General features: G+C 38.6%; 1 protein-coding gene across 2 annotated transcripts in view; it reads left to right on the top strand.

The window, feature by feature from the left end:
• Positions 1 to 21,556, top strand: part of ek1 (eph-like kinase 1) — a 79,230-nt gene that overhangs the window by 17,437 nt on the left and 40,237 nt on the right. For both annotated transcript variants that reach the window (XM_058765955.1, XM_058765953.1), the window contains exons 2-3: positions 3,961 to 4,025; positions 5,116 to 5,785. In XM_058765955.1, coding sequence (XP_058621938.1) covers positions 3,978 to 4,025; positions 5,116 to 5,785 — 718 coding nt within the window. In that variant the 5' untranslated portion in view covers positions 3,961 to 3,977. The remainder of the gene's footprint in view (positions 1 to 3,960; positions 4,026 to 5,115; positions 5,786 to 21,556) is intronic.

The raw sequence follows: 21,556 nt of genomic DNA, 5'->3' as shown, positions 1-21,556 counted from the left end.
AATACCACAACATCTTCATTCATACGTGTTAAACAGGTTTGTCAGTGGGCATTAGAAGATCACTCATAGGTGTCAAGCTGTAACTGGATGGCTGTTCTTTTGGGCATTGAGTCAGATGAGTGTGATGGTTCTGCCGGACAGGCTGGATCTCTTGTGGCAGGCCTCATCAGTCAGTTGAGGCAGAATAGAGGCTCTTTTACCACCTCCCAGTAGAGCAGACCTCTGACTCTCCACCAGCAGTGACTGACAGGAACTGCTGACTGCATTTCAAATACACCCCACCACTTCTGCCAAGACGGCTGTACGATAGCAATCTCTTACAATAGATATGCTTTCCGTGCTTGGAGTGGATGCTGTGGAAACCGACATATCAGTCTTTGCAGGCTCTGTGTTTTGTGCTTCAGTAACCTCAGAGCCCTTTTCTTCGAACCATACAAGAATTTTTACAAATGTGGAAGACTTATGAGACTTAAAGGTGAAATGCGTAGTTTGTTTTGCTGGTGTTAAAATACTTTTCTGTCTTAATATTCAGAGAAAACTAGAATTGCCGGAAAGAGTAAACACTATAGCTGTGTCGGAAATCACGTACTGTCTGCATTTGATGAAGAACCTACTTCATGGTCATAATGTATGATGTATAACTGAAATTTGAACATACTACATTCTCCGTGCTTTCATTGTGATGTGATTTATGGCATCAGTTGTGTCGCTATACTGACATTCACAGTTCCTCTCTCATGTTCTCGTGGGATATTAAAGTGTCCATCAGATGCACGCTAAGGAATCTCAGCAGAAGTAGTAGTTCACCTGGTTTTTTTTTTCTCACATACTGTTTTGTGAATTCTGAGAATTCGGACATTTTCATATACCGTTTTTTTGACAGTTCTGTTGAGAACGTGGCTTTGTTTGTTTAAGAATCCTAATCAGCCTGACATAGCAACAGACTCAACAATGGTGTGAGTTTGGGGCGGGGCTATGTATTTGTCTGACCAATGACAGAAGGAGGGGGGGGGCTGTTCAGGAAAAAAACTTTTTGTAAACTATCATCATCATTTTTGAAATTATATATAGTGAGAAAAGAGATTAAACTAGCGAGAATATTCTTCTTAGATATAAATACCATATTTTATGTATGCAAATCAAGTTGATTTTAAACTTTTTAATGCCCAGTAGTCTTGAATCCTGCCAGAATATACACGTTCAGAGTTAAGAATAGTGAAGGATACTTGAAATACCTGACAGTGGCTATGCATGAGTGAGAGTGACCCCATTGTCCTTTTCGGTTCCCTGAGGACATATATCCAGCTGCTTATCTGTCCTTTCCCTCCCTCTTTCTTGACCTACCCTTCTCCTTTTTCCATTTTTAATTTTTTGCTCCCCTGTTTACATTGGAGGTGATTGCTGACCACTGCACTCTTCCCAGTGTCAATGGTTAATCTCATCTATTGGCCTGAGGGATTTCAGTATTTGCCACATCCACAGTTGCACGACTGGGAGCTAATGATGAAGAAAAGCCCCTATCCTCTGCTCTATCTAACCAGCTGTTTTAGTAAACATCATATATATTGGCCTGGTGCTGTACAAGACTGTAACCATATTCGGGATAATGGGGGCTAAATTTAATTGGCTATATACAACCACTAGAGTGGATGCTTCACCTGCATTGTCTATAAAGGTTAAGTAATAGTGACAGAAAAGTGAATTTACAATGATTTCTTTGACATAATTTTGAATTCTACGGTACCTAAATGGATTTAAGTTAGGAAATCTTTTCATTTTATTGCGTGATACTGTCATGTCTTTTGGTGAGCCTGATTATATTCTTCCTTAAGAACCGTAGAACCACCAGCTTTGTGAAAAAAAAAAAAAAAAAAAAACTTGCTTCTCTTTTTCTTTGACAGGTAGAATAAAGGGATCTTTCACCTTTTGGATGACAAAGAATTGAAAGACTTTCTATGTGTTTGAACTAGGAATTTGGAGAGAGAACTAGATTCCTTAAACATTTGAGTTTCTGTGACATTTGGTTGCATAAGCTTGTCAGCTTGCTAAGGTTAGTTAGTTAATATTAACATAGATGGGTTTTGTTGAAATTGCAAAAATGGCTCGTGATAGTTTTGCTAGCATCAGTAAGAATGGTTCAAAAATTACAAACCAATCATGTTTTGGCATGTATGCCATTATTTGTGTAGCAAAAGTCTTTATGAATTTGTGGCTCTCTTAGAATTTCCTATAATAATTATAGCAACATAATTTCCAGCAACTGTTATTTATCAGAAAAATAAACAAATTGTGAAAATGGAAAAATAATACTATAAAATAATTGTACAAATTTTATTTAAAAGTATACATGCAAATATAAATTATACATTTAAAATGTATAAATCAATGTTTAATTTTTTTGCCAATGAAAATCTGAGCTGCTTTCCCAACAGAGCAAGTAAACAATGATCTAGCCTGGGCTCCTTACTGCTAAGATCTGATAATGTTCATGCTGGTTTATTCTGGTTAGTACCTGTTTGGTACTTGTCTTGCTGAAAGACCAGCTTAGCAACTATGTTTACTTGTGAAACATTGTCAGTTAAGTTGGTTGCACCTGATCTTGCAGGTGCAACTGGTTGACCAAGTGGTCTTGCTGGTTAAAATAGTATTGTTCAGAGAGTCAACAGACCGTCTTGCTGGTTTAGAAGTTTGAGCACATTAGTTGTTTGTGATTTAAGCAGCCTTGTGTCCAAAACACAACATCCCAGTCTTTTCATCAGGGACTGTATAGCAGTTGTTTAAAAAATGCTTGCTGAGCCAAAACTGATGTCTCAGGTGGAACAAATTTTGCCTTGCTGCGAGTTAAATGTTACCTGCTGTTTGTATTAATGGGCTGTGCGAGGCCTGTGGCTGTATTCATTTGTTTGTTTTATTAAATGTCTTTGAAAGGCCGAGCAGAATGATTTCCAGATCGTTTGGACTGATATATTGGCCTGTCTGGTTTTACCCCCTCATCAGAAAACAGCCACACGAGCACCAGTGGTTAATGGCATCGTAATCTGTATTCGGTTAAGAAGCAATATCCTGCTTTGACTCTACATATGGTTTTCTCTTTGAGTGTCAAGTCATCAAATTTACCCAATTGCTCTGTATATGACCCATAAAACCAAACATAATCCATGTTTCCACATCAACCAACCATCAAAGCGTGATTTAAAAATGCACACTGTTTGCATGTCACACAAACCCATTGGCAGTCAGTTTTAATTAGAATTTGGATCCAGATGGTCTTTGATTTTCCCATTTTCCTTTTTTTTTAAAATCGTCACAAAAGGGCACGCACATGTGCCAAGAGAGGGAGAGGTTGATATTCAGCGTGAAAGAGGAGGAACATCTGAGGTTTGGATGTGATTAAGAATTAATCACCCTGGTTGCCAAGGATGTAATTGGTTTGGAACGGGGCTCAAAGTGGGAAGTTCAGGGCTCCGACCATTGGGAGATTGAAAGACTGTTATAAATAGCACCATCAACCTCTGAAAATATTGATGTGAGAACAGATTTCAAAAAGACTGCGTGAGGAGCTGTGAATCACATGCTTTGTAATGGTCACGACTGAATATCTAACCCCATCTGGCTTTAGATTATTACGCCTGGTTGTAGAAATTGTTGAGGTTTAGAATGATAAAATAAATCTACTGTATATTTCATGTACCATCTAAATAAAACTGGAATGAATAACCTCAAGTGCAAAGTGTTGATTAGGCTGTTACAAGTGATTCTGTCATTTCTAGAGCTCCGTTGTCTATTTTATTCAGAAAGACTGTAGCCTTGAATGATTCATGCTTTACATGACATCATGCTGTGTAAAAATCCAGTTGTTGTTTATGAAAAATTTGAACGAACGATAAACATATGATGTTCTCTGCTAGCACTGTGACTTTGATTTAACTCTGTATTTCTGTCCTTTTCATTCTTTTACAGTTACTCTACTCGACTCTATGTCTGCCCCAGGTGATCTGGGTTGGGAAGCGTATCCACCAGAGGGGGTAAGTACCTGTGAAAGTCTGCACAGCCGAAATACATCAATCAATTAAAAAAAAAAAACAAATGATTAAGAGAGTTGCTCTGGGCATTTCTCACAGTACCTTTGCTAAAGATTTTACCAGAAAGCAGTTCGATATGGAAGCCACTGTCCAATTATATATATATATATATATATAATTTACAGTTTCTTTGGAAATTTCAGTTATATTTTCCTTTTACTTTTGATTTAACTGTCACTTCATCCCCAACCAGTGCTGTTACAACCCAGATTTAAATTGTAGTGCTTGATCTTTACTTGATCTTTCTAACCCTAAAAATGCTCACAGCTCCCCTCTTTGAACATATAGGCTGTGTGACTCTTCAGAGTTTCCTGTGGGGGGGTCGTAGGAAAGTCTAATTTCGAACAACCTTTCCAACCCGCTGAGTAACGATTCTCTGTCTCCTCTGTGGGAGTTGGTTCTCATCCCACGCTTTCGTTTCGTTCATTCAAATCCAAGATGATGATAGATTGTAATAGTGGCCTTGGCACAAGTAGTCACGTTCATATTCAGGAGTGCCTGTAAAGAGAAATATCCCATGTTTTTGTGCGGTGCTTATAAAGCAGGGGAAATGTTCAAGGTTTGGCATGTCCAGCAGTATGCGTACTATACTTCTGAAATGAAAGATTTGAAAGATTTACGTTGCTACTTTTTGTGCCTTTATTTTAACCCACAAACTTACTGACGTCAATGCCAAACCAACAAACCAAATTATTTTTCATGGTTTTGACTTCTACGTTTTAACAATTTAAGTTTCCAAAGCACAATTATACAATTTTCTTTGCATCAACAATGGGTTGATTTATGCGTGAACAAAACAACTGAGACTGTTCAGTTCATAACTTTGAGCTGATTGCCTGTCAGACGCACTTTCCTCTTGATGACAGTTAAATGAAGCCTTTTCTCGTAAAGTGCCCATCATACGTCTGTCAAAATCTTTTAGAAACCACTGTAAGAGCCTAGAAAGTTCAGAACCAAAGTACAGAGAGCAATTACCAAAGCATTGAGGGATGTATTTCTCATTGTACTGATCGACTTTTTGTTTGTTTGTCAGTGGGAAGAGATCAGTGTTATGGACGAGAGGAACATTCCTATGAGGACGTACCAGGTGTGCAACGTAATGGAAGCCAATCAGAACAACTGGTTGCGCACTGGACTGATCCAGCGAGAAGGTGCTCAACGTGTCTATGTGGAGATCAAATTCACTCTGCGTGACTGCAACAGCCTTCCGGGAGTCCCTGGAACCTGTAAGGAGACATTTAACGTGTACTACCATGAATCCAACAACGCCGTCGCCGCACCTTTGCGCCACATTCGAGAAAGCCAATATGTCAAAATTGACACTATAGCGGCCGATGAGAGCTTTACACAGACAGACGTTGGGGATCGTGTCATGAAGTTGAATACGGAAGTGCGAGACATCAGTAGTCTCAGTAAGAGGGGCTTGTACCTGGCGTTTCAAGACCTGGGTGCTTGCATTGCTCTGGTGTCGGTGAGAGTCTTTTATAAGCGCTGTCCTCTGGCGGTGCTCAATCTGGCCCGGTTCCCGGATACGGTGACGGGTGGCGATTCAGCGCTGGTGGAAGTGCGTGGCACTTGTGTGGAGGATGCGGAAGAGCTCGAGGCACCAAGGATGTTTTGCAGTGCCGATGGAGGTTGGCTGGTGCCCATCGGCCGCTGTGTGTGCCGGCCAGGCTTCGAGGAGGTAGATGGACACTGCCAACGTAAGTATTATTGCTTTTACGGTCTCAAATGATTGCTTTAGAAAATATTCACATTTTTGTGGCTAACTGGGTAAGCGTGCTCTTGATCTATAGCGGTCCTCTTTGAAATGAATAGTGTGACCACAATAGTGGCTTTACATTGCAAAAGTGTCCAAATCCACAGCTTCTTTATAGGTTCTTTCTGCTTGTGTTAGCATTACACTATTGGTTGCGTAACAGAAACTTGAGGTTAGAAACTGTAGCAAATAGGGTTAAAGGTTTTTTCCTTGACACATGACAGGTCAAGAGTGCTTTAAAACAATCTAATTATTGGATGGAAGAGATTAAGATAGATTATTGTTAAAATGTGACTGCATCGCCAGATCCTATAGTTGAACAATAGATAAGGATGGGTAGGTAAGTGGATGAATAGATGAGTAGTTGTGTAAGTAGATATAGTTAAGCTATAAATGTTGGAGCGGAGATAAGATGGATGGGTAGGTGGCTAGATAGATAGACAGGTAGATGATAGATGGGTAGGCAGATAGGTAGATTGATGGGTAGATGATAGATGGGTAAGTGGCTAGATAGATAAATGGGTAGGTGGCTAGATAGATAGATGGATAGATAGATAGGTAGATGAGTGGATAGATGGTAGATATAGTTCAGCTATTTCAGGTAGATGAATAGATAGATGGACAAATCAATATAGTACAGTCCAGAAGTGGCATTTAATTCACATCTTATTGCTCTGTAGTTATTTTTTGCTACCATTATTGTTTAATGAAGCGGTGAGTGTTTTGTACTTTGGCATCTTTTATACTTCCAAACAAAAGATCCATTAAAAGGAGAAAATACTAGGTAAAACCTCACAAATTAAGCTATCCCCCCGAGAACGGTAGACTGCAAACTTTATTATCGCATGTGCATGGTAACGGGTTTAAACTCAGGTCTTCACTGTTCTTTTCATCTCAGAAGGTGCTAATGGCTTCATTAATGTATCTTGCTTTTTTTCCAAGCTGAGGATTGCACTGTAATTATTGTTATTATTTTAGCTTTTGTTTCTCTTCGCTTTTGGGTTTTAAAAGCCCTGTCGCCCCTCAGTCTCTGTTTGAGGAACTTGCTCATATGCCACCCCAGGACTGAGAAGGCTGCAGCTTTTAAATATTCATTCAGCCATTCTGGACTGTTTTCTTGTGGGTGGAAGTGTAGATCAGGAAGGAGGGGGTTTGGACAGGGAACATTGGAGTGACATGACTAGGAAGTAGACTGGAGAGATGGGGGTGGGATATTCATCACAACCAGTTCAGTGCTCTTTGGTTTGCATCACGGCTGGTAGAGTCCTACAGTCAATGATTGTGTCTGTTAATTGGGCTGTTAGTGATAGGAGCAAGTCAGGTTTGATAACCCTTCTTGACTGTGTGTGGTTGAGATAGTGGTGGGAAAGAGAGAAACAGAAAGTTAGGGCTTGATATATCCAAGGGCCTTTTTAAAAATTAGCTTATAACATTTAGCTTACATCACGTGTGATAGTTTTCCATGCAGAGAAAAACATTTTAAAAGTATATACATGCAAAAATAATTTTTACTGGCATGTAGATAATCTCAAAGCTACTGGACTAAAATACGCAAAACTCTAGTTTTGAGAGTCTATATACTGTCTTAAGGCCCGGGTATACTTTACTTTGCGCGTTCTGTTCCGTCTCGCACACAGCTGCGTCCGCACAGCTTTCAAAGTATACTCAACCGCAGATGAGTGCAGACGGACGAGCTCGACACATGCGCAGTACCACCTACTTGACACCTACTGCGCTGTCTCAACATTCATCTCGCGTATGCGCTGTTGTATGCGCACGGTCTCAAAAAATTGCCTGCATGCGGACAGGGTGCGCGGGTGGCTATCCGAAAATTACGTAATGTGGATGGTGCGCGGACACGGACAGCCGAAGTATACTTTGGCCTTTATTCAATTGTATTTTTGGTTTTAGCATGCAACCTGTGAAGGCATCACATTAGAAAAAGACGTGTATTGTCTTTAAATTGTCATATATTGTTATCTCGTTACTTTGTATTCAGATAACTTAATCTTTTCACAGTCCCTCAGGAGTAATATCATTTGCTGTGGCACAGTAGATTCAGCTCAGTGCCGCAAGAAACATTCAGCACCAAAGGAAAAAGGGGAGCATTTTGCAGCCATTCATTACCGAGAGTGATCGAGACTGGGCTGTAACTCAAAAATAACCTCAAAATAAAAGATTTACTCCAACTGCAATAAGAAATTGGTTAATTCATACAAGCCCGGTCAGCTGACAAATCATTAATTTCTCTCTGGCTCCAACAGCTCCTTCAGAAACAGGGCAATGCCATGCGAAATAACTGAAAGTGAAACCGCTCGTGGTCTGTTTTCACCTTGCGGTCTCGCTGTGGGTTTTGGAAGTGCTTGCTGACGCTGGCTTTCTCCACTTTACATGCTGCGAGGGCTTTTATATTCACTGAAAACAGCATTAGTAGAAGGACAGAAGTATTACATCTAAATTTAGGCTGGTGTTTAACAAACATTTCTCTTTTTTTCCCCCTTCACTTTCCCTTTATTTCTACCTTTTCCTCATCTTTTTTCCCCCCAACCTTTCTCTTTTTGTTTGTTCTTTTCGTCTCACGGATTCCAACAGCGCCTCGGTCTAGCCCACTTACCGCTCAATGTCGACCCACAAGGCCATATAGAAAGACAGTGAAAAATAGAGGGAGACGGCTACTGTTTAGATACGTCGTCTCCCACAACCTCGGCTCAGTGAACTGCCTCTTATATTTATCTCTTCCATTTTTTTCTTTTCGTCTTATTGTGGCAGCTCTCGAACGCTCTCCAACAGAAACCCCCTCCCATCCGTTCTGGTTTAACACTTTCTCCTGCCTTCTGTAGATTCATCCTTTTTTCTCTTTCGTTTCATTCTCCATATCCTCTCTTAACCTTTCAGTCTGTAAAAGTATGTTGTAAACTCTGATTAAAAACCCTCTTGTATCAAGTCCTTTCACTAGGGCTGTTCATTCTTACCCGTATCTCTCCGCGTAGAGCACTTTGGTGTACAATCAAGCGCTTTTGTTGGATGTAAATGGGCTTTGAGTGGATTGGTGGTGCACACCAGCTTCTGATTTTGGGTCTGGCATGAGGTCTGACCTGATGGCCCCCCGACTGTTAGCATGCCAGCTGGAGACGGGCACTCTTTTCTGTCTCCCGAAGGGTATTTTCTACAACGCTAAACTCACACGGTTGTGGCTGAATGGAGTGTTTTTCATCGGGGCAGGAGCAGCAGAAATGAGCTCTTTGTGACAGTAATCTCGCTGTGAGGAGCTCTGGAGTGTCTTCCTCCATAGGATTTGAGCTGAGAAACTGGGTCATGGGATTGTCAGCACCCCAATGGAGATTCACAGTGGAGGAGGCTTTAGGAGATGAGCATGTGTGTGTGCTCCAAAACCAAATTTTGGAGTGTAGATTGGAGAGGTTAACACGGTTAAGAGACCTGAGCTTTCCACACACTGCTGCTGTTCATCTTTATAGGGGCTCTAGTAATCACGTACTTAGACGTTTAGTTCGATTTTCACATCTGTAATCCTCACCACGTGATGCTCGCCTGCCGGGTGACAGCATGACGCTGGAATTGCAGGAGTTTATCTTCGGCCAGTGATTTTGTACCATGGACACAGTCGCCATTCAGCTCACACGCTTAAACCTTCTCTGCAGCTTTTGTTGGCTAAAGGGTGAATGGGTATTAGGAAATGGGGAAATTTGAGTCGTTTTGCCTTTTATAGACAGGACCATTTAGAGCAGTGGTTCTGTACCTTTTTGACTATCCACAAATATATAATATTTGCAAGCCCCATGACAGTTCAAGGATTTTTTCAAATATATTTTTTTACTCATAATTTCTACCTAATGATATATTTTAGAACTTAGCATAACTTAATTTTTATAATTATAATAATAAAGTGCGTCCATTATAATAGTAAATGTCCATAAAAAGACATTTAAATCGCTACAAAAGCTTTCCATTTTAAAAAATACTCGTATTCAGTCATATTCAGCTTTGCCATCACACAAGTACATTACATTTTAAAATAAATTCTAAAAGAAAACAGTTCTTATAGTTCTTTTAAATTGTAATAATATTTCACAATCAAATAAATGCAGCCTTGGTGAGCAAAAGAGTCTTCTTTTAAAAAAAATTTGAAAATTCCAAATTTTTTACCTATAGTGTATTATGTTATAGTAAATATCATATTATACATTGAAGCAGGGACCCTTGAGACATTTATCATCATTTGGTGAAAAAAACACCCTGCAGTATTTAGTTGGTACTGCCAGTGAATCCGACCGCAAAACATGCCTGTGGATATTTAGGTCCTATAACACATGAAGCGTGATATACCGTTTCTGCGCTGTGGACATACATACATATACTGAATCATTTAACCGTCACTGGTACATGCTGATAGCCCCTACTGCTCAGCGAACCATGAAGCTGCCTGTTCAACATTCAGCCCAACTCAGTGACCTGAGCTGTTTTCTTCCCCCATATGCTTTTCAGCTCTCTGCATAGCATATTGCTAGCTGCTCATTGCCAGTTTGGAAGTGTGTGTATGAGCTGCGTCGAGTGCAAGTTTTTCTTCCAACAGAGAAGCTTTTATTGGCGAAGACAGCTTAAGACATCTGCAATAGCCATTTCATTTACCCTTGATAATAATATTATTTCTGGAACAATTTTTTAAAGGAGAAAAAGATGCTTATGTGTAGCTACACTGCCAGCCAGTTTGGATGCACTCGACTGAATTTAGTTTGGATGCACTCGACTGAATTTATATTTCTCATGATCTTTAAAACCAAATGCTTGAAATTAGTTTCGTGGACAAATCTAAATTGTGCCTGCATATAAAATTAAACCTTCACAAAATATTTTTAAATGTAAAAATATTTATTTATAATATTTTTTTTAATTAATTAATTAATTTTAATGACTATGTAGAACTGTATTTCATTTTAGTTTAACCATTACTTTGAACTGTGTAAAAATAATAAATATTTATGCTGTTTTTATTAGTGGCATCTAGTTAATCAGTTGCCGGCTAAAATGTCTAACCATCTCAGCCCTCTATCATACTGTCTACTACACGTCATCTACCCATTTCTGTACCTCCAGCTGCTGTTCAGATCAATAGCACTTTAGTGGCCGATAGTAAACAACATGGAATAACCTGTCAGTGGATGGCAAAGTGCCAATCTGCAATTTAGGCTCATGGTCCAACTGTCATAACACAGACGATTCATGATACTTGTTTTCTTTCGCGTGCAGTTGTCTCTAAGGAAACTGTAGAGCATGTTCAAGTTTCAGATTTCTGTCATGCTGAGATCTGGGCAGAGTAAAATATAAATGACGCCCAAATCAAACGCTGATGGGAAAACAAGTGATGGTATTGCTATTGACAATTACATAGTGCATAGACTTAATTTCCTTTGATGGTGTCTTCATAGGTTTAAGGGCTGTGGAGTTTTGAGATTTGTGCATTTCTTTCTCAGAAAGCAGTTAAACCGAGACCGTTGTGAGCTCTGCTGGAGAACGTCAGGATGGCTACCAGATGTAGCCGGTGGATTTTTTTCTTCTGGCTGCTGGGTGTTGGGTGTGGACCCCTGTAGGAAAGACAAACGCAGGAATAGAGTCTCCACAGCCAAAGCATCAAAGACTCGGCGCGCCATCAATTATACAGGGACATTGACAGCTTACAGAACTCTAAAATTTCATCTAGGGAGTTTAGCACATTGTTGAATGTTCCTTTTCTGTCTACAGGATGAATTTATGAATGTTTCTGCATGCGTTTAGTAGAAGTTGTATTTCACAGTCTGTAAAACTGACAGTCTGGCTTCACAGTTTTTCTTTACTGAAAAGGAAAAATGTTAAGGAAACTAGACATTTCTTCCTCATTCCTCCCAATCACCCGCAGTTTAAAAGTCACAATAGGCCTATTATTCCTATTTAAAATATTAACATTATGATTTTATAGAGAAATTCACAAATCACAAATGACACTAATAGAGGATTGCGATTTTCACAAAGTTTGTTCAAATTAACCATTAGTTGCATCTTAGTTGCTGTTTATGTTGAGCATGGACAGTTTACACTTCTCACTACAGTGTTTACCAGTGTTGTGATGTGTTCTTTTCTGATGTTGCCTTACAGTGACATTGTAATGGGATTTGTTTCTACACCTGTTCTGTTGTGTCTCTTAATGGCGCTCAGATGTATTTTTTCAGTGTATGTTGGGGAGGAAGGTGGCACGTGGAGGCACCGACACGTGCAACCTGCAGTCATCTTGTATTATTTTTTTCCAAAGTCTTTTAATAATTCATCTGGCGGGCTGCAGATGACAAGAGGGCCTTACAACCAGGAGAAACAGTCTGCTGGTTGGCTCAGACTCCTTTATTTAAAGTCAACATGAATCCGTATGGACCCTATTTACTTGATTGCATTTTCCAAGTCTTATTGTCCATGACTCATCAGTGCACATTAATCCAAGTTTTTAAAATTCTCTTTGTGATCTTTATTCAAATATCCCATTTCAATGATTTTTATTTTATTTTATTTTTTACTTTTGTATTTTTTTTAATTTTATTTTACAATTATTTTACAATTTTCAGCTATTGAATGACATTAAATGGTCTCCACGCTACGTCCCCCCTTGTGGAACATACCTTTTCACCCAAAAATACATTCGATTTTGGAGTTAAGAGGGGTTTTACTTTAATTTTAAGAGACAAAAACTTAACCGTAAGCCACTCTGTTAGAGTGCAATCATGTCTTGGTCATTAAAAGTTCCCACATTTATAAAACAGTTTTGAACAACAGGAGAGACAGGAATGAAATATCCAATAGTATTTGCACATGTGTAATGAAATGGAGCCACTATCAATAAAATGAGAGACTGTCTTTTAAGAGGAGCCAGTTTCCAGCACTGATTCAGAGTCTGGCACTGACTGGTTTAAAGACCTGGTCTACGTTTTGTGATTACAGACCTGTACAACCTCACATTCTCCCATGCAAATCTGGATTTTGCTATCAACCTCTATGATTATAGAGGACAAGAATTTTCTCAAGCAAAATTCTAGACTGTGGGAGGGTTATTAAATAGATCAATATGAATAAACCTTTTTGATTTTTCATGACACAGAATGTTAAAAGAAAACAGTAGTACGAGGGAGACTTCAACAGCTATTTTAATGGCTGTACTGTGTTTAGAAATAATGCATTGCTTTGGAAACTCAGCTTGAAGTAGTTTTATTTTATATTCCTGTGATTTTAAATTGATGAGGCTGTAGCTTTGTACGCTCACACAGACAGCAAGAAAAAAGGCACGGGTAAGCGGAGAAGAATTCATTTTATTGCTACTTTTCTCACATGTATGGATAATCTCTTTTTTATAGCTCTCCACCCAAGAGCTGCGGTCAGAGGCTCCCCCTGCGCCCGCTCTGTAGCTCACCCCACTGAAATAACAGCAAGACCGCCGGTCTCCAAACACACCTGCTTTTCATTTCAGCCCCACTGATTACAAAGTCTGTAGGCAAACTGAAGTATTGAGTATGCTGTAAGATTGAGTAAAATGGACTGGATGCAAACCACCACCTCTAATATGTTGTTCCCCAAGTACTGATGCATTTCTAAGATTAAAAAAAGTTGTGCATTAGCTCTTTAGAAAGCACTACAGTTATTGTTGTTTTGATGGATTTTTTTTTTTCATTTTATATTTTCTTTTTATATATTTGCATTTAGTTTTTTACATTTTATTACATTTATTTTTATTTATTTATCTTTGAATTTTATTATAATATTATTATATTTAATTAAATCCTATTTATTTATTATATTTTATTTATTAATTTATTTTAAATTTTATTAAGATTTATTATTATAGGACAGATCAGAGCTGACGGGAAGCGAAGTGGGAGAGAGAGAGGGGGTGGGATCGGGAAAGGTCCTTGAGTCGGGATTCGAACTCGGGATGCTCGTAGCGCAATGCGTAGCTATTTGTGCCGATGAAGAAGCCATTTCTAGGGACCAGATAGAGCAGATTTGACTTGGGTAAGTAAGCAGCCACCTAGCAACCAACCAAAACACCCTAGCCACTATATATAGCTACAGTAATACGAACAAGTACCTCTCACATTCGCAGAAATCTAGTTATTTCATAAGTGTTATGGATGTGTATTCATAGGCTCCACAATCATATCATTCACAAGTGGTTTTATTGTGTGTGTGATTCTTCTCATAGTTGGAAAATCTGCTGTAGGCGGAATTGATGGTTAATGGAAAGTTGTAGAGCTCTGCTTTTGGATCATGATAAAGTTGTCCACCTTGCTTCTACCAGTTATTTCACGGGATTAAGTAGACGTTTTGTCTTTGGCTCAAGTGGACATTATATGCCACTAGGTTGATAGGATGTTCCAGCTAGGCGTACCAGCAAAGCCTGGGAGATTGGCTCTGTCACGCTGCGCATGATGGATGGAAAGCGGGAAATAGCCTTTGGAAAGAAAGGGCACTTCAGGGAGATTGAGAGCAGATTGAGACAAAGGAGAAATCCAGCAGTGGAGACGCTTACACACTCTCTTGACACCTCTGAGGTAATTGGACCGGTATTTCGGATGTTGAAGGCCAGGTAGAAGCTGTGCTATATGACTTTAAGCCATTTGTGCAGCCATGGTTGTTGGAGAAGCTAAAGAGTTTGACCTCTGAGAAGGTCTGATATGCCCAGTTGCTTCTGGGATCAACTCCCTCCATAATCTTCCTGTTTAAAGGGTTAAAGATGTGGTTTAGGTTAAGAACAGGCTGGTTCTGTGTGAATATTGCGAATGACCTTTTAGCTGTGTTCCTAGCGGGTGAGCTTTGACGAAAGTCTGGCTCTACCGTTCTCCAGTCGTCAGCCTGGATGGGTTGGATTTTTTTCCTTCTCCAAAAATCAATGCTACATTGCCTAATGGCCAGGGTAAAAATGGCTGAAAAGACTTTAAAAAGTCTCTGCTGTGCAACCGGACGCTAAATCAATACAGCGCTATAATCACCAGAACACTTCCATTCCTGTAGGTGAGATCGAGTTCTGCTAATGTGAAGAACCTTGTTTAGTCTTGTATGTGAAAGTGCTCAGCAGGTCATTTGCTTACCAACAGAAATGCAAACATGGATATCCATAGACAAATATGCTGAAATACCCTAGAGGCTAACTGTTAGCCTCGATTAGCATGTCATATGGAAAGTGGCGCTTTGATATTGATGCATTTTGGCTGTTTGGTATCAGTGAGTCAAGGTGAGCAAACATCAAAGTGTAGATGTAAGAAACGGAGCTTCACTGATCATTAATGCCAACGCTTTCTTAGCGCCTCTTTGGTCAGCCATCAAATTTCATGTTGTATGCATAAAAGAGAATGCTGTATGATTATACTTCAAAATACTAATGTGAGCTAGTCTAGAGGAGCCCATATTCGTTCGTTTGAAGGCCAAGCACATGAAACATGCCTCTGAAGGTTGGCTATTTAAAGTCCTTTGAAAGTGTTTGAGATGCTAACGTGTCCAAGCGCTTTTCTTTGCTTTAGTTTGTACGAATCCTTCGCTACGTGTGGATAAAATTTCACTCTTCAATCCCCCTGGAGTTCTACTATTTAAGTCTTGATTCACACTCAATGAAGGGAACATTTTGGAATTATGTTGCCATGGAAACTAGTACATAAGCCTCTCTCCCTAGGTAATAGAATGCGCGGTTTCTGTGGGTATGGGACCCTGCGGTCGGCGTTCCACTGACCCTACCTTTGCTACGCTGTTCTGCTTTTCTGAGTAGGTCCGCAATGCTGTTAAATTGAAAAGGGCACCTGAAGCGCTGGAAGCAGGGATGCCACTCTTACCGTCTCACTCTCCCCCAGGGGAAGAAAATCGGTCCGTCTGTCCGTCATATCTGAGAAAAACTCCCTTCATCATCTTCATTGAAGACTGGCATACATAGTCGCCTAACTGGATTGACTAGACATGGATGCCATGTTCTTTTTTCAATATTTTATTTAATTTGTAAAATTGTATTGTCTATCCTTACAAAAAGTACTATGGTGATGCCATGGTATTAGATTGTAATATGGTATTTTGAACACATTAATAGATTTATGTTTGATTTAGCCTAAATTTTGTCTTAGATTTTTACCCCCCTTAATTCATAGTAAAATATGACTTGATTTCAGATATATTGTTAAAATGTATTTAATAAAAAAGCCTTAATTTTCTTCACATTTAATCTTATTTAGTGCTGTCAAACGATTAATCGCATCCAAAATAAAAGTTTTTGTTTACATAGTATACGTGTGTGTAGTGTGTATATTTATTATGTGTATATATAAATACACACCCATGCATGTATATATTTAAGAAAAATGTTACGTTTATATATTAAATATATTTATATATAATATAAATTATATGAATATACATATATACATGTAAATATTTTCAAAACATATACTGTATGTGTATTTATATATACATAATAAATATACACAGATATATTATGTAAATAAAAACTTTTATTTTGAATTCGATTAATCCAGCAATAATCTTATTACTGTCTAGGAGATATTAAAATAACAGTAAGATGTTAAAGAGATTTGAGGAGTATATTGTATATTAATTTATTATGGTTTATACATGGTACAGTTTTCTAGATTTACTTTCTAAACCTTTTCTGAAGTTTCTATTTTAGTTTTAATTTTTAGTATTTTAGGGCAACCAAATTTACATTATTTTAGTTAGTCTCTAAATAAATGTTTTTTAAGCTTTAATTTATTATTATTTTTTTCTTTCCAGCTGTATTAGTGTTTATTTTAGTTTATTTTTATTCAGTTTTTGTTTTAACAATAGTAATGTGGTGTCCCTGATCCATGTGATGGAGAAGGGTCTCTGTTAGCTGTTCAGGTGGTGGGTTGATGTCTATTGATCTGCCTCATTCAATATGAACCAGAAGCTGCAGACAGAATGAGAAATACACTAATAGCAACCATTCGTCCCCATGGACCAGGCATTAAACACACTCTCCAAACATGTCTCTCATCCTCCTCCTCACAGGAAGAAAAAAAATACAAGCGCTCCACTGTTCATTTTTCTCTTGCTTGCTTTCTCTTACTTAATTCCCATGATGGTGCTGCTCTTTCTGTCTCTTTGTCTGAAGGTATCATATATAAAAGCTATTGATTATCTTGAGCCAAGGGGACACCAATCACACCAATGTAAATATTTGATAAGGAAGCCATCTGAAATCTCTCTGAGATGTTCCACTTTTCTGTCTTCTGCTCATGAGCAAAGGTACAATCTCAGTATGTTCTGTTTTACATCGATTATTTTCCTCTCCCGTCAATAATTTGTGTTGATATTTTGTTGCGCAATATAAAATTCATAACTTTTTGATTTTGGTGGATAAAAGTTTTTCAAATATTAATAAAAGTGAAGAAGTGTTTTTTAATGTTTTTATATATATATATATATTAGAGACATGTTCATCATAAAAGAGATGTATTCTGGTCATGAATCGCATTTTTAATGTTTTGAATAAATTCATAGAAAATGAGTGTAATTGATTAATAGCATGGCTATACCAGCATAAACCATCATGTTCACTCAATTTGTTTGACTAAATTAAGATTTCATTATGGTGGACTCACCTTGCTGGAGGATGTTTTCAAGCTCTGATGATCTCGGATAGACCAATTAATCTAGAGCTTTTCTGCTCTCTACTTAGGGGCAAATTGCTTCTCCTGGATCTGTCCTTCACAGCTTTCCATATCCTTTAACATACTTTCATTTGCGGTTAGCAGGCGTAGTGGAAATCTGCCTTGTTGCTATTGCTCTGGCTTTGACACACTAGACTGGTTGGGTTCCACAAAAGGCTGGGCTTTCCAAGGGCTTTCTGGTTTGGCACTGAACACAGAGAGGGTGCAAAACCATAATACACACATGCTGTTTCATTTCAGGCCTCGTTCCAAACCACCACAGAGACATTACACCTCTTACCTCACACTGACCACCAGAGGTGATGGAGAAACAATCGCACGTTCTTCAGGTCTTAGCTTAGTATACAGCAGTGTTTTTACACCCCATGCAGCAGAACTTCACCTCATAACCCTGAAAACTATGTTTTAACTCAGAATTATTTAGGTCAGTGAATACTCTCGGATTTGTGCCAGAATTCAGTAAGCCCGTTAGCATAAAGCTTTAGTTAGTACAGCAGTGTAGGCATTTGGGAAAAGGGCTTTTTTGTGTATTTCCACATCTGTGTATATACTCCTTTTGTACAGCAGGAACTATGTAGCACACTGAGCTCTGGCATTAAAAAAAAAAAAACAATGGCTTTTTGTATATTTGTGGTCATGTGGATTATGACATTTCCGTAAATATAAGGAGAGCATGGCTAGATAACAAAATACAGTCAGCGTGACACTGAGAAAGGATAGATTTAGTAATTTCACAATGTGGAAGAATGGAAAAAATAGGCGTTTTTCCTGTTAAGAGCAGTATTAATTCTGCTGGTCCCGATTGCCTCTCGGCAGATTGAAGTAAAAGCATTTAGAGCAAATTCTTGTTCCTTTAATCTCCCCGAAAGATCTCCCGCTGAGAGGGTCTTATCTTTACTAAAGCATTATCGGTTTCATGTTTTCTCACTCTATATGTGTGTGTATGTCACCGTGTGTGTGTGTGTGTGTGTGTGGCTGTGTCAGTGGCTTTAGATTGAGATAGATGGAGAAATCTTTGTCATTCGCGTTGAAGAAAGCCTACCTGAAATCAATTTTAGGCCCAAAAATAGAGTCCAAAAATAAACTGGACTGGTCAGTAAGAATATGGCATTTTACATGATTTTATCTCCCGTTATAAGACACATCTGCTCATGTTTTGACTCATTTGACCTTTTCACGCTTCATATTGGCAATAAACCGCTGTTGATTGGTTGGTGGGTAACTTAAAGTTGTTGATTAATTAAGAGGGACAGCTGTCTTATTGATTACGAAACATCTCCGGCCATTAATTAATGGTAATGTGGTAAATCAGAGCGTCAGTTAATGGATTGAGGTCAAGAAAGTGAGTGTAAATTCTAAAGTGTGCAATGTAATTATTTTTCTACTCCTATTGATTATTAATGGGATTTTGTGACCCCTGTATAGGCCTTTTTCAAAGTCCGCGTTCGAAAACCAGAAGCTTTGATTAAAATAACTTCCGCTGTAGCCTGTATGAATGGCAATGCCTGTAGCACGGGGTTGTTGTGATTTATTAATGAACAATTCATCATAGATGTTTTATTAAAACATGTTAACCACAGTTTTCAATCATTAATCGGGTATGACGAAACAAGGAAAATGTTCTCATGATTTTCCGACGCATATTTCATGATTTAAATGGGAGTGCATAGGTGTATGTATGCACAATACTTCAGAGACAGACGAGCTTTTTACTTAAAAGATGCAAAAATACCATACAAACATATCACATTAAAGAACAATAAAATCTGACATGTTTATACATCTTATAAAACATTAACCACCACCACGAAATTAAACAGTAATATTGCTTTCGTGCACTTACTTTACTTTCCAATAGGCTACAATCATCATGTATTAGATCAAATTGGAGTTGTTCAAATATATTCATATTTTTCATCCCAGAGTTATTAAAACATAACTGGTTTTATCATCTTAAACGTGACATATCCTCTGGGTTTGAGCACAGTTATTGAATAGCATTATGTAGATAAGATTGGAGAAGAACCATAGTAAACACTGCGCAATAATAAAAACAATAACATTAAAATTAAAACAGTCCGAGTATTTCTCCAGTAGTAACGTGAGCAGCCTTCGGGCAGATTCTCATCAGTTATCTCATGACTGTCGCGACACTGACAACGCTTAGGCTACATAATGTTTCACGTTAAAATGGAAGATTACACATATGGTAGGGTATCATCTGTTAAATAGATTATTTTAACTGAGAATCTGCTCACGGCTGCTTATCCCTGCTGAAAAAACCAATAGAACCCTGCCCAAAACACAATAGAAAATGTAATGGTTTTAATGGTTATAATGGGAATTATATTTTTTAATGGAAACTATAATGGTGTCTACTGGTATGTGATGGATTCTATTGGTGGGATGTTAAATCCTATTGGAAAAATGCCCAAAACACACTACTAAAAGGAATTTTGTAATGGTTTTACTGGAAAAAGCTAATGGTTTATAATGGTATTTTAATGGAAACCATTAGAATTTCTGTGATGGTTTCTATTGGGCTTCTTTTTGTTTTTTTTCTTAGCAGGATGTTACTGTTGGAGAAATACTCGGAATGTACAGTGTTTTAATTTTATTTTTAAGTAATTAATTTTGATTCATTATTGCACAATGTACTACCTGTTATCATAATAAACACTTGTTGAACACGGACTTTCAACTCCCTCCAAAGATTTTCGATGGGGTTGAGATCTGGAGACTGGCTAGGCCACTCCAGGACCTTGAAATGCTTCTTCTGAAGCCACTCCTTCGTTGCCAGGCGGTGTGTTTGGGATCATTGTCATGCTGAAAGACCCAGCCACGTTTCATCTTCAATGCCCTTGCTGATGGAAGGAAGTTTTCACTCAAAATCTCACGATACATGGCCCCATTCATTCTTTCGTTTACACGAATCAGTCGTCCTGGTCCCTTTGCAGAAAAACAGCCCCAAAGCATGATGTTTCCACCCCCATGCTTCACAGTAGGTATGGTGTTCTTTGGATGCAACTCAGTATTCTTTCTCCTCCAAACACGACAAGTTGAGTTTTTACCAAAAAGTTCTATTTTGGTTTCATCTGACCATATGACATTCTCCCAATCCTCTTCTGGATCATCCAAATGCTCTCTAGCAAACTTCAGATGGGCCGGACATGTACTGGCTTAAGCAGGGGGACACGTCTGGCACTGCAGGATTTGAGTCCCTGGCGGCGCAGTGTGTTACTGATGGTAGCCTTTGTTACTTTGGTCCCAGCTCTCCGCAGGTCATTCACTAGGTCCCCCGTGTGGTTCTGGGATTTTTGGAGTGAGATCTTGCGTGGAGCCCCAGATCAAGGGAGATTAGAGACATTTTCTAATAATTGCTCCCACAGTTGATTTCTTCACACCAAGCTGCTTACCTATTGCAGATTCAGTCTTCCCAGCCTGGTGCAGGTCTACAATTTTGTTTCTGGTGTCCTTTGACAGCTCTTTGGTCTTGGCCATGGTGGAGTTTGGAGTTGGACTGTTTGAGGTTGTGGACAGGTGTCTTTTATACTGATAACAAGTTCAAACAGATGCCATTAATACAGGTAACGAGTGGAGGACAGAGAAGCCTCTTAAAGAAGAAGTTACAGGTCTGTGAGAGCCAGAAATCTTGCTTGTTTGTAGGTGACCAAATACTTATTTTACCGAGGAATTTACCAATTAATTCTTTAAAAATCCTACAATGTGATTTTCTGGATTTTTTTTTCTCATTTTGTCATAGTTGAGGTATACCTATGATGAAAATTACAGGCCTCTCTCATCTTTTTAACTAAATACTTTTTTGCCCCAATGTATATATACTGTATATATATGAGAGAGAGAGAGAGAGAGAGAGAGAGACCATGGCTGTGATGGAATCCTTTTTGCGTAATTTATTTAAAAAAAAAGAAATGGTATGGTGGATAAAAAAAAAGTATAGCATGCAGTCTGTGAATATTAACTTCTCTAATGAA

The sequence above is a fragment of the Onychostoma macrolepis genome, chromosome 24, assembly GCF_012432095.1.
Source record: "Onychostoma macrolepis isolate SWU-2019 chromosome 24, ASM1243209v1, whole genome shotgun sequence".
In the NCBI taxonomy this organism is placed as follows: Eukaryota; Metazoa; Chordata; class Actinopteri; order Cypriniformes; family Cyprinidae; genus Onychostoma; species Onychostoma macrolepis.
Note: the sequence above shows the minus strand (reverse complement) of the source record. Positions and strands in the feature narration are given on the sequence as shown.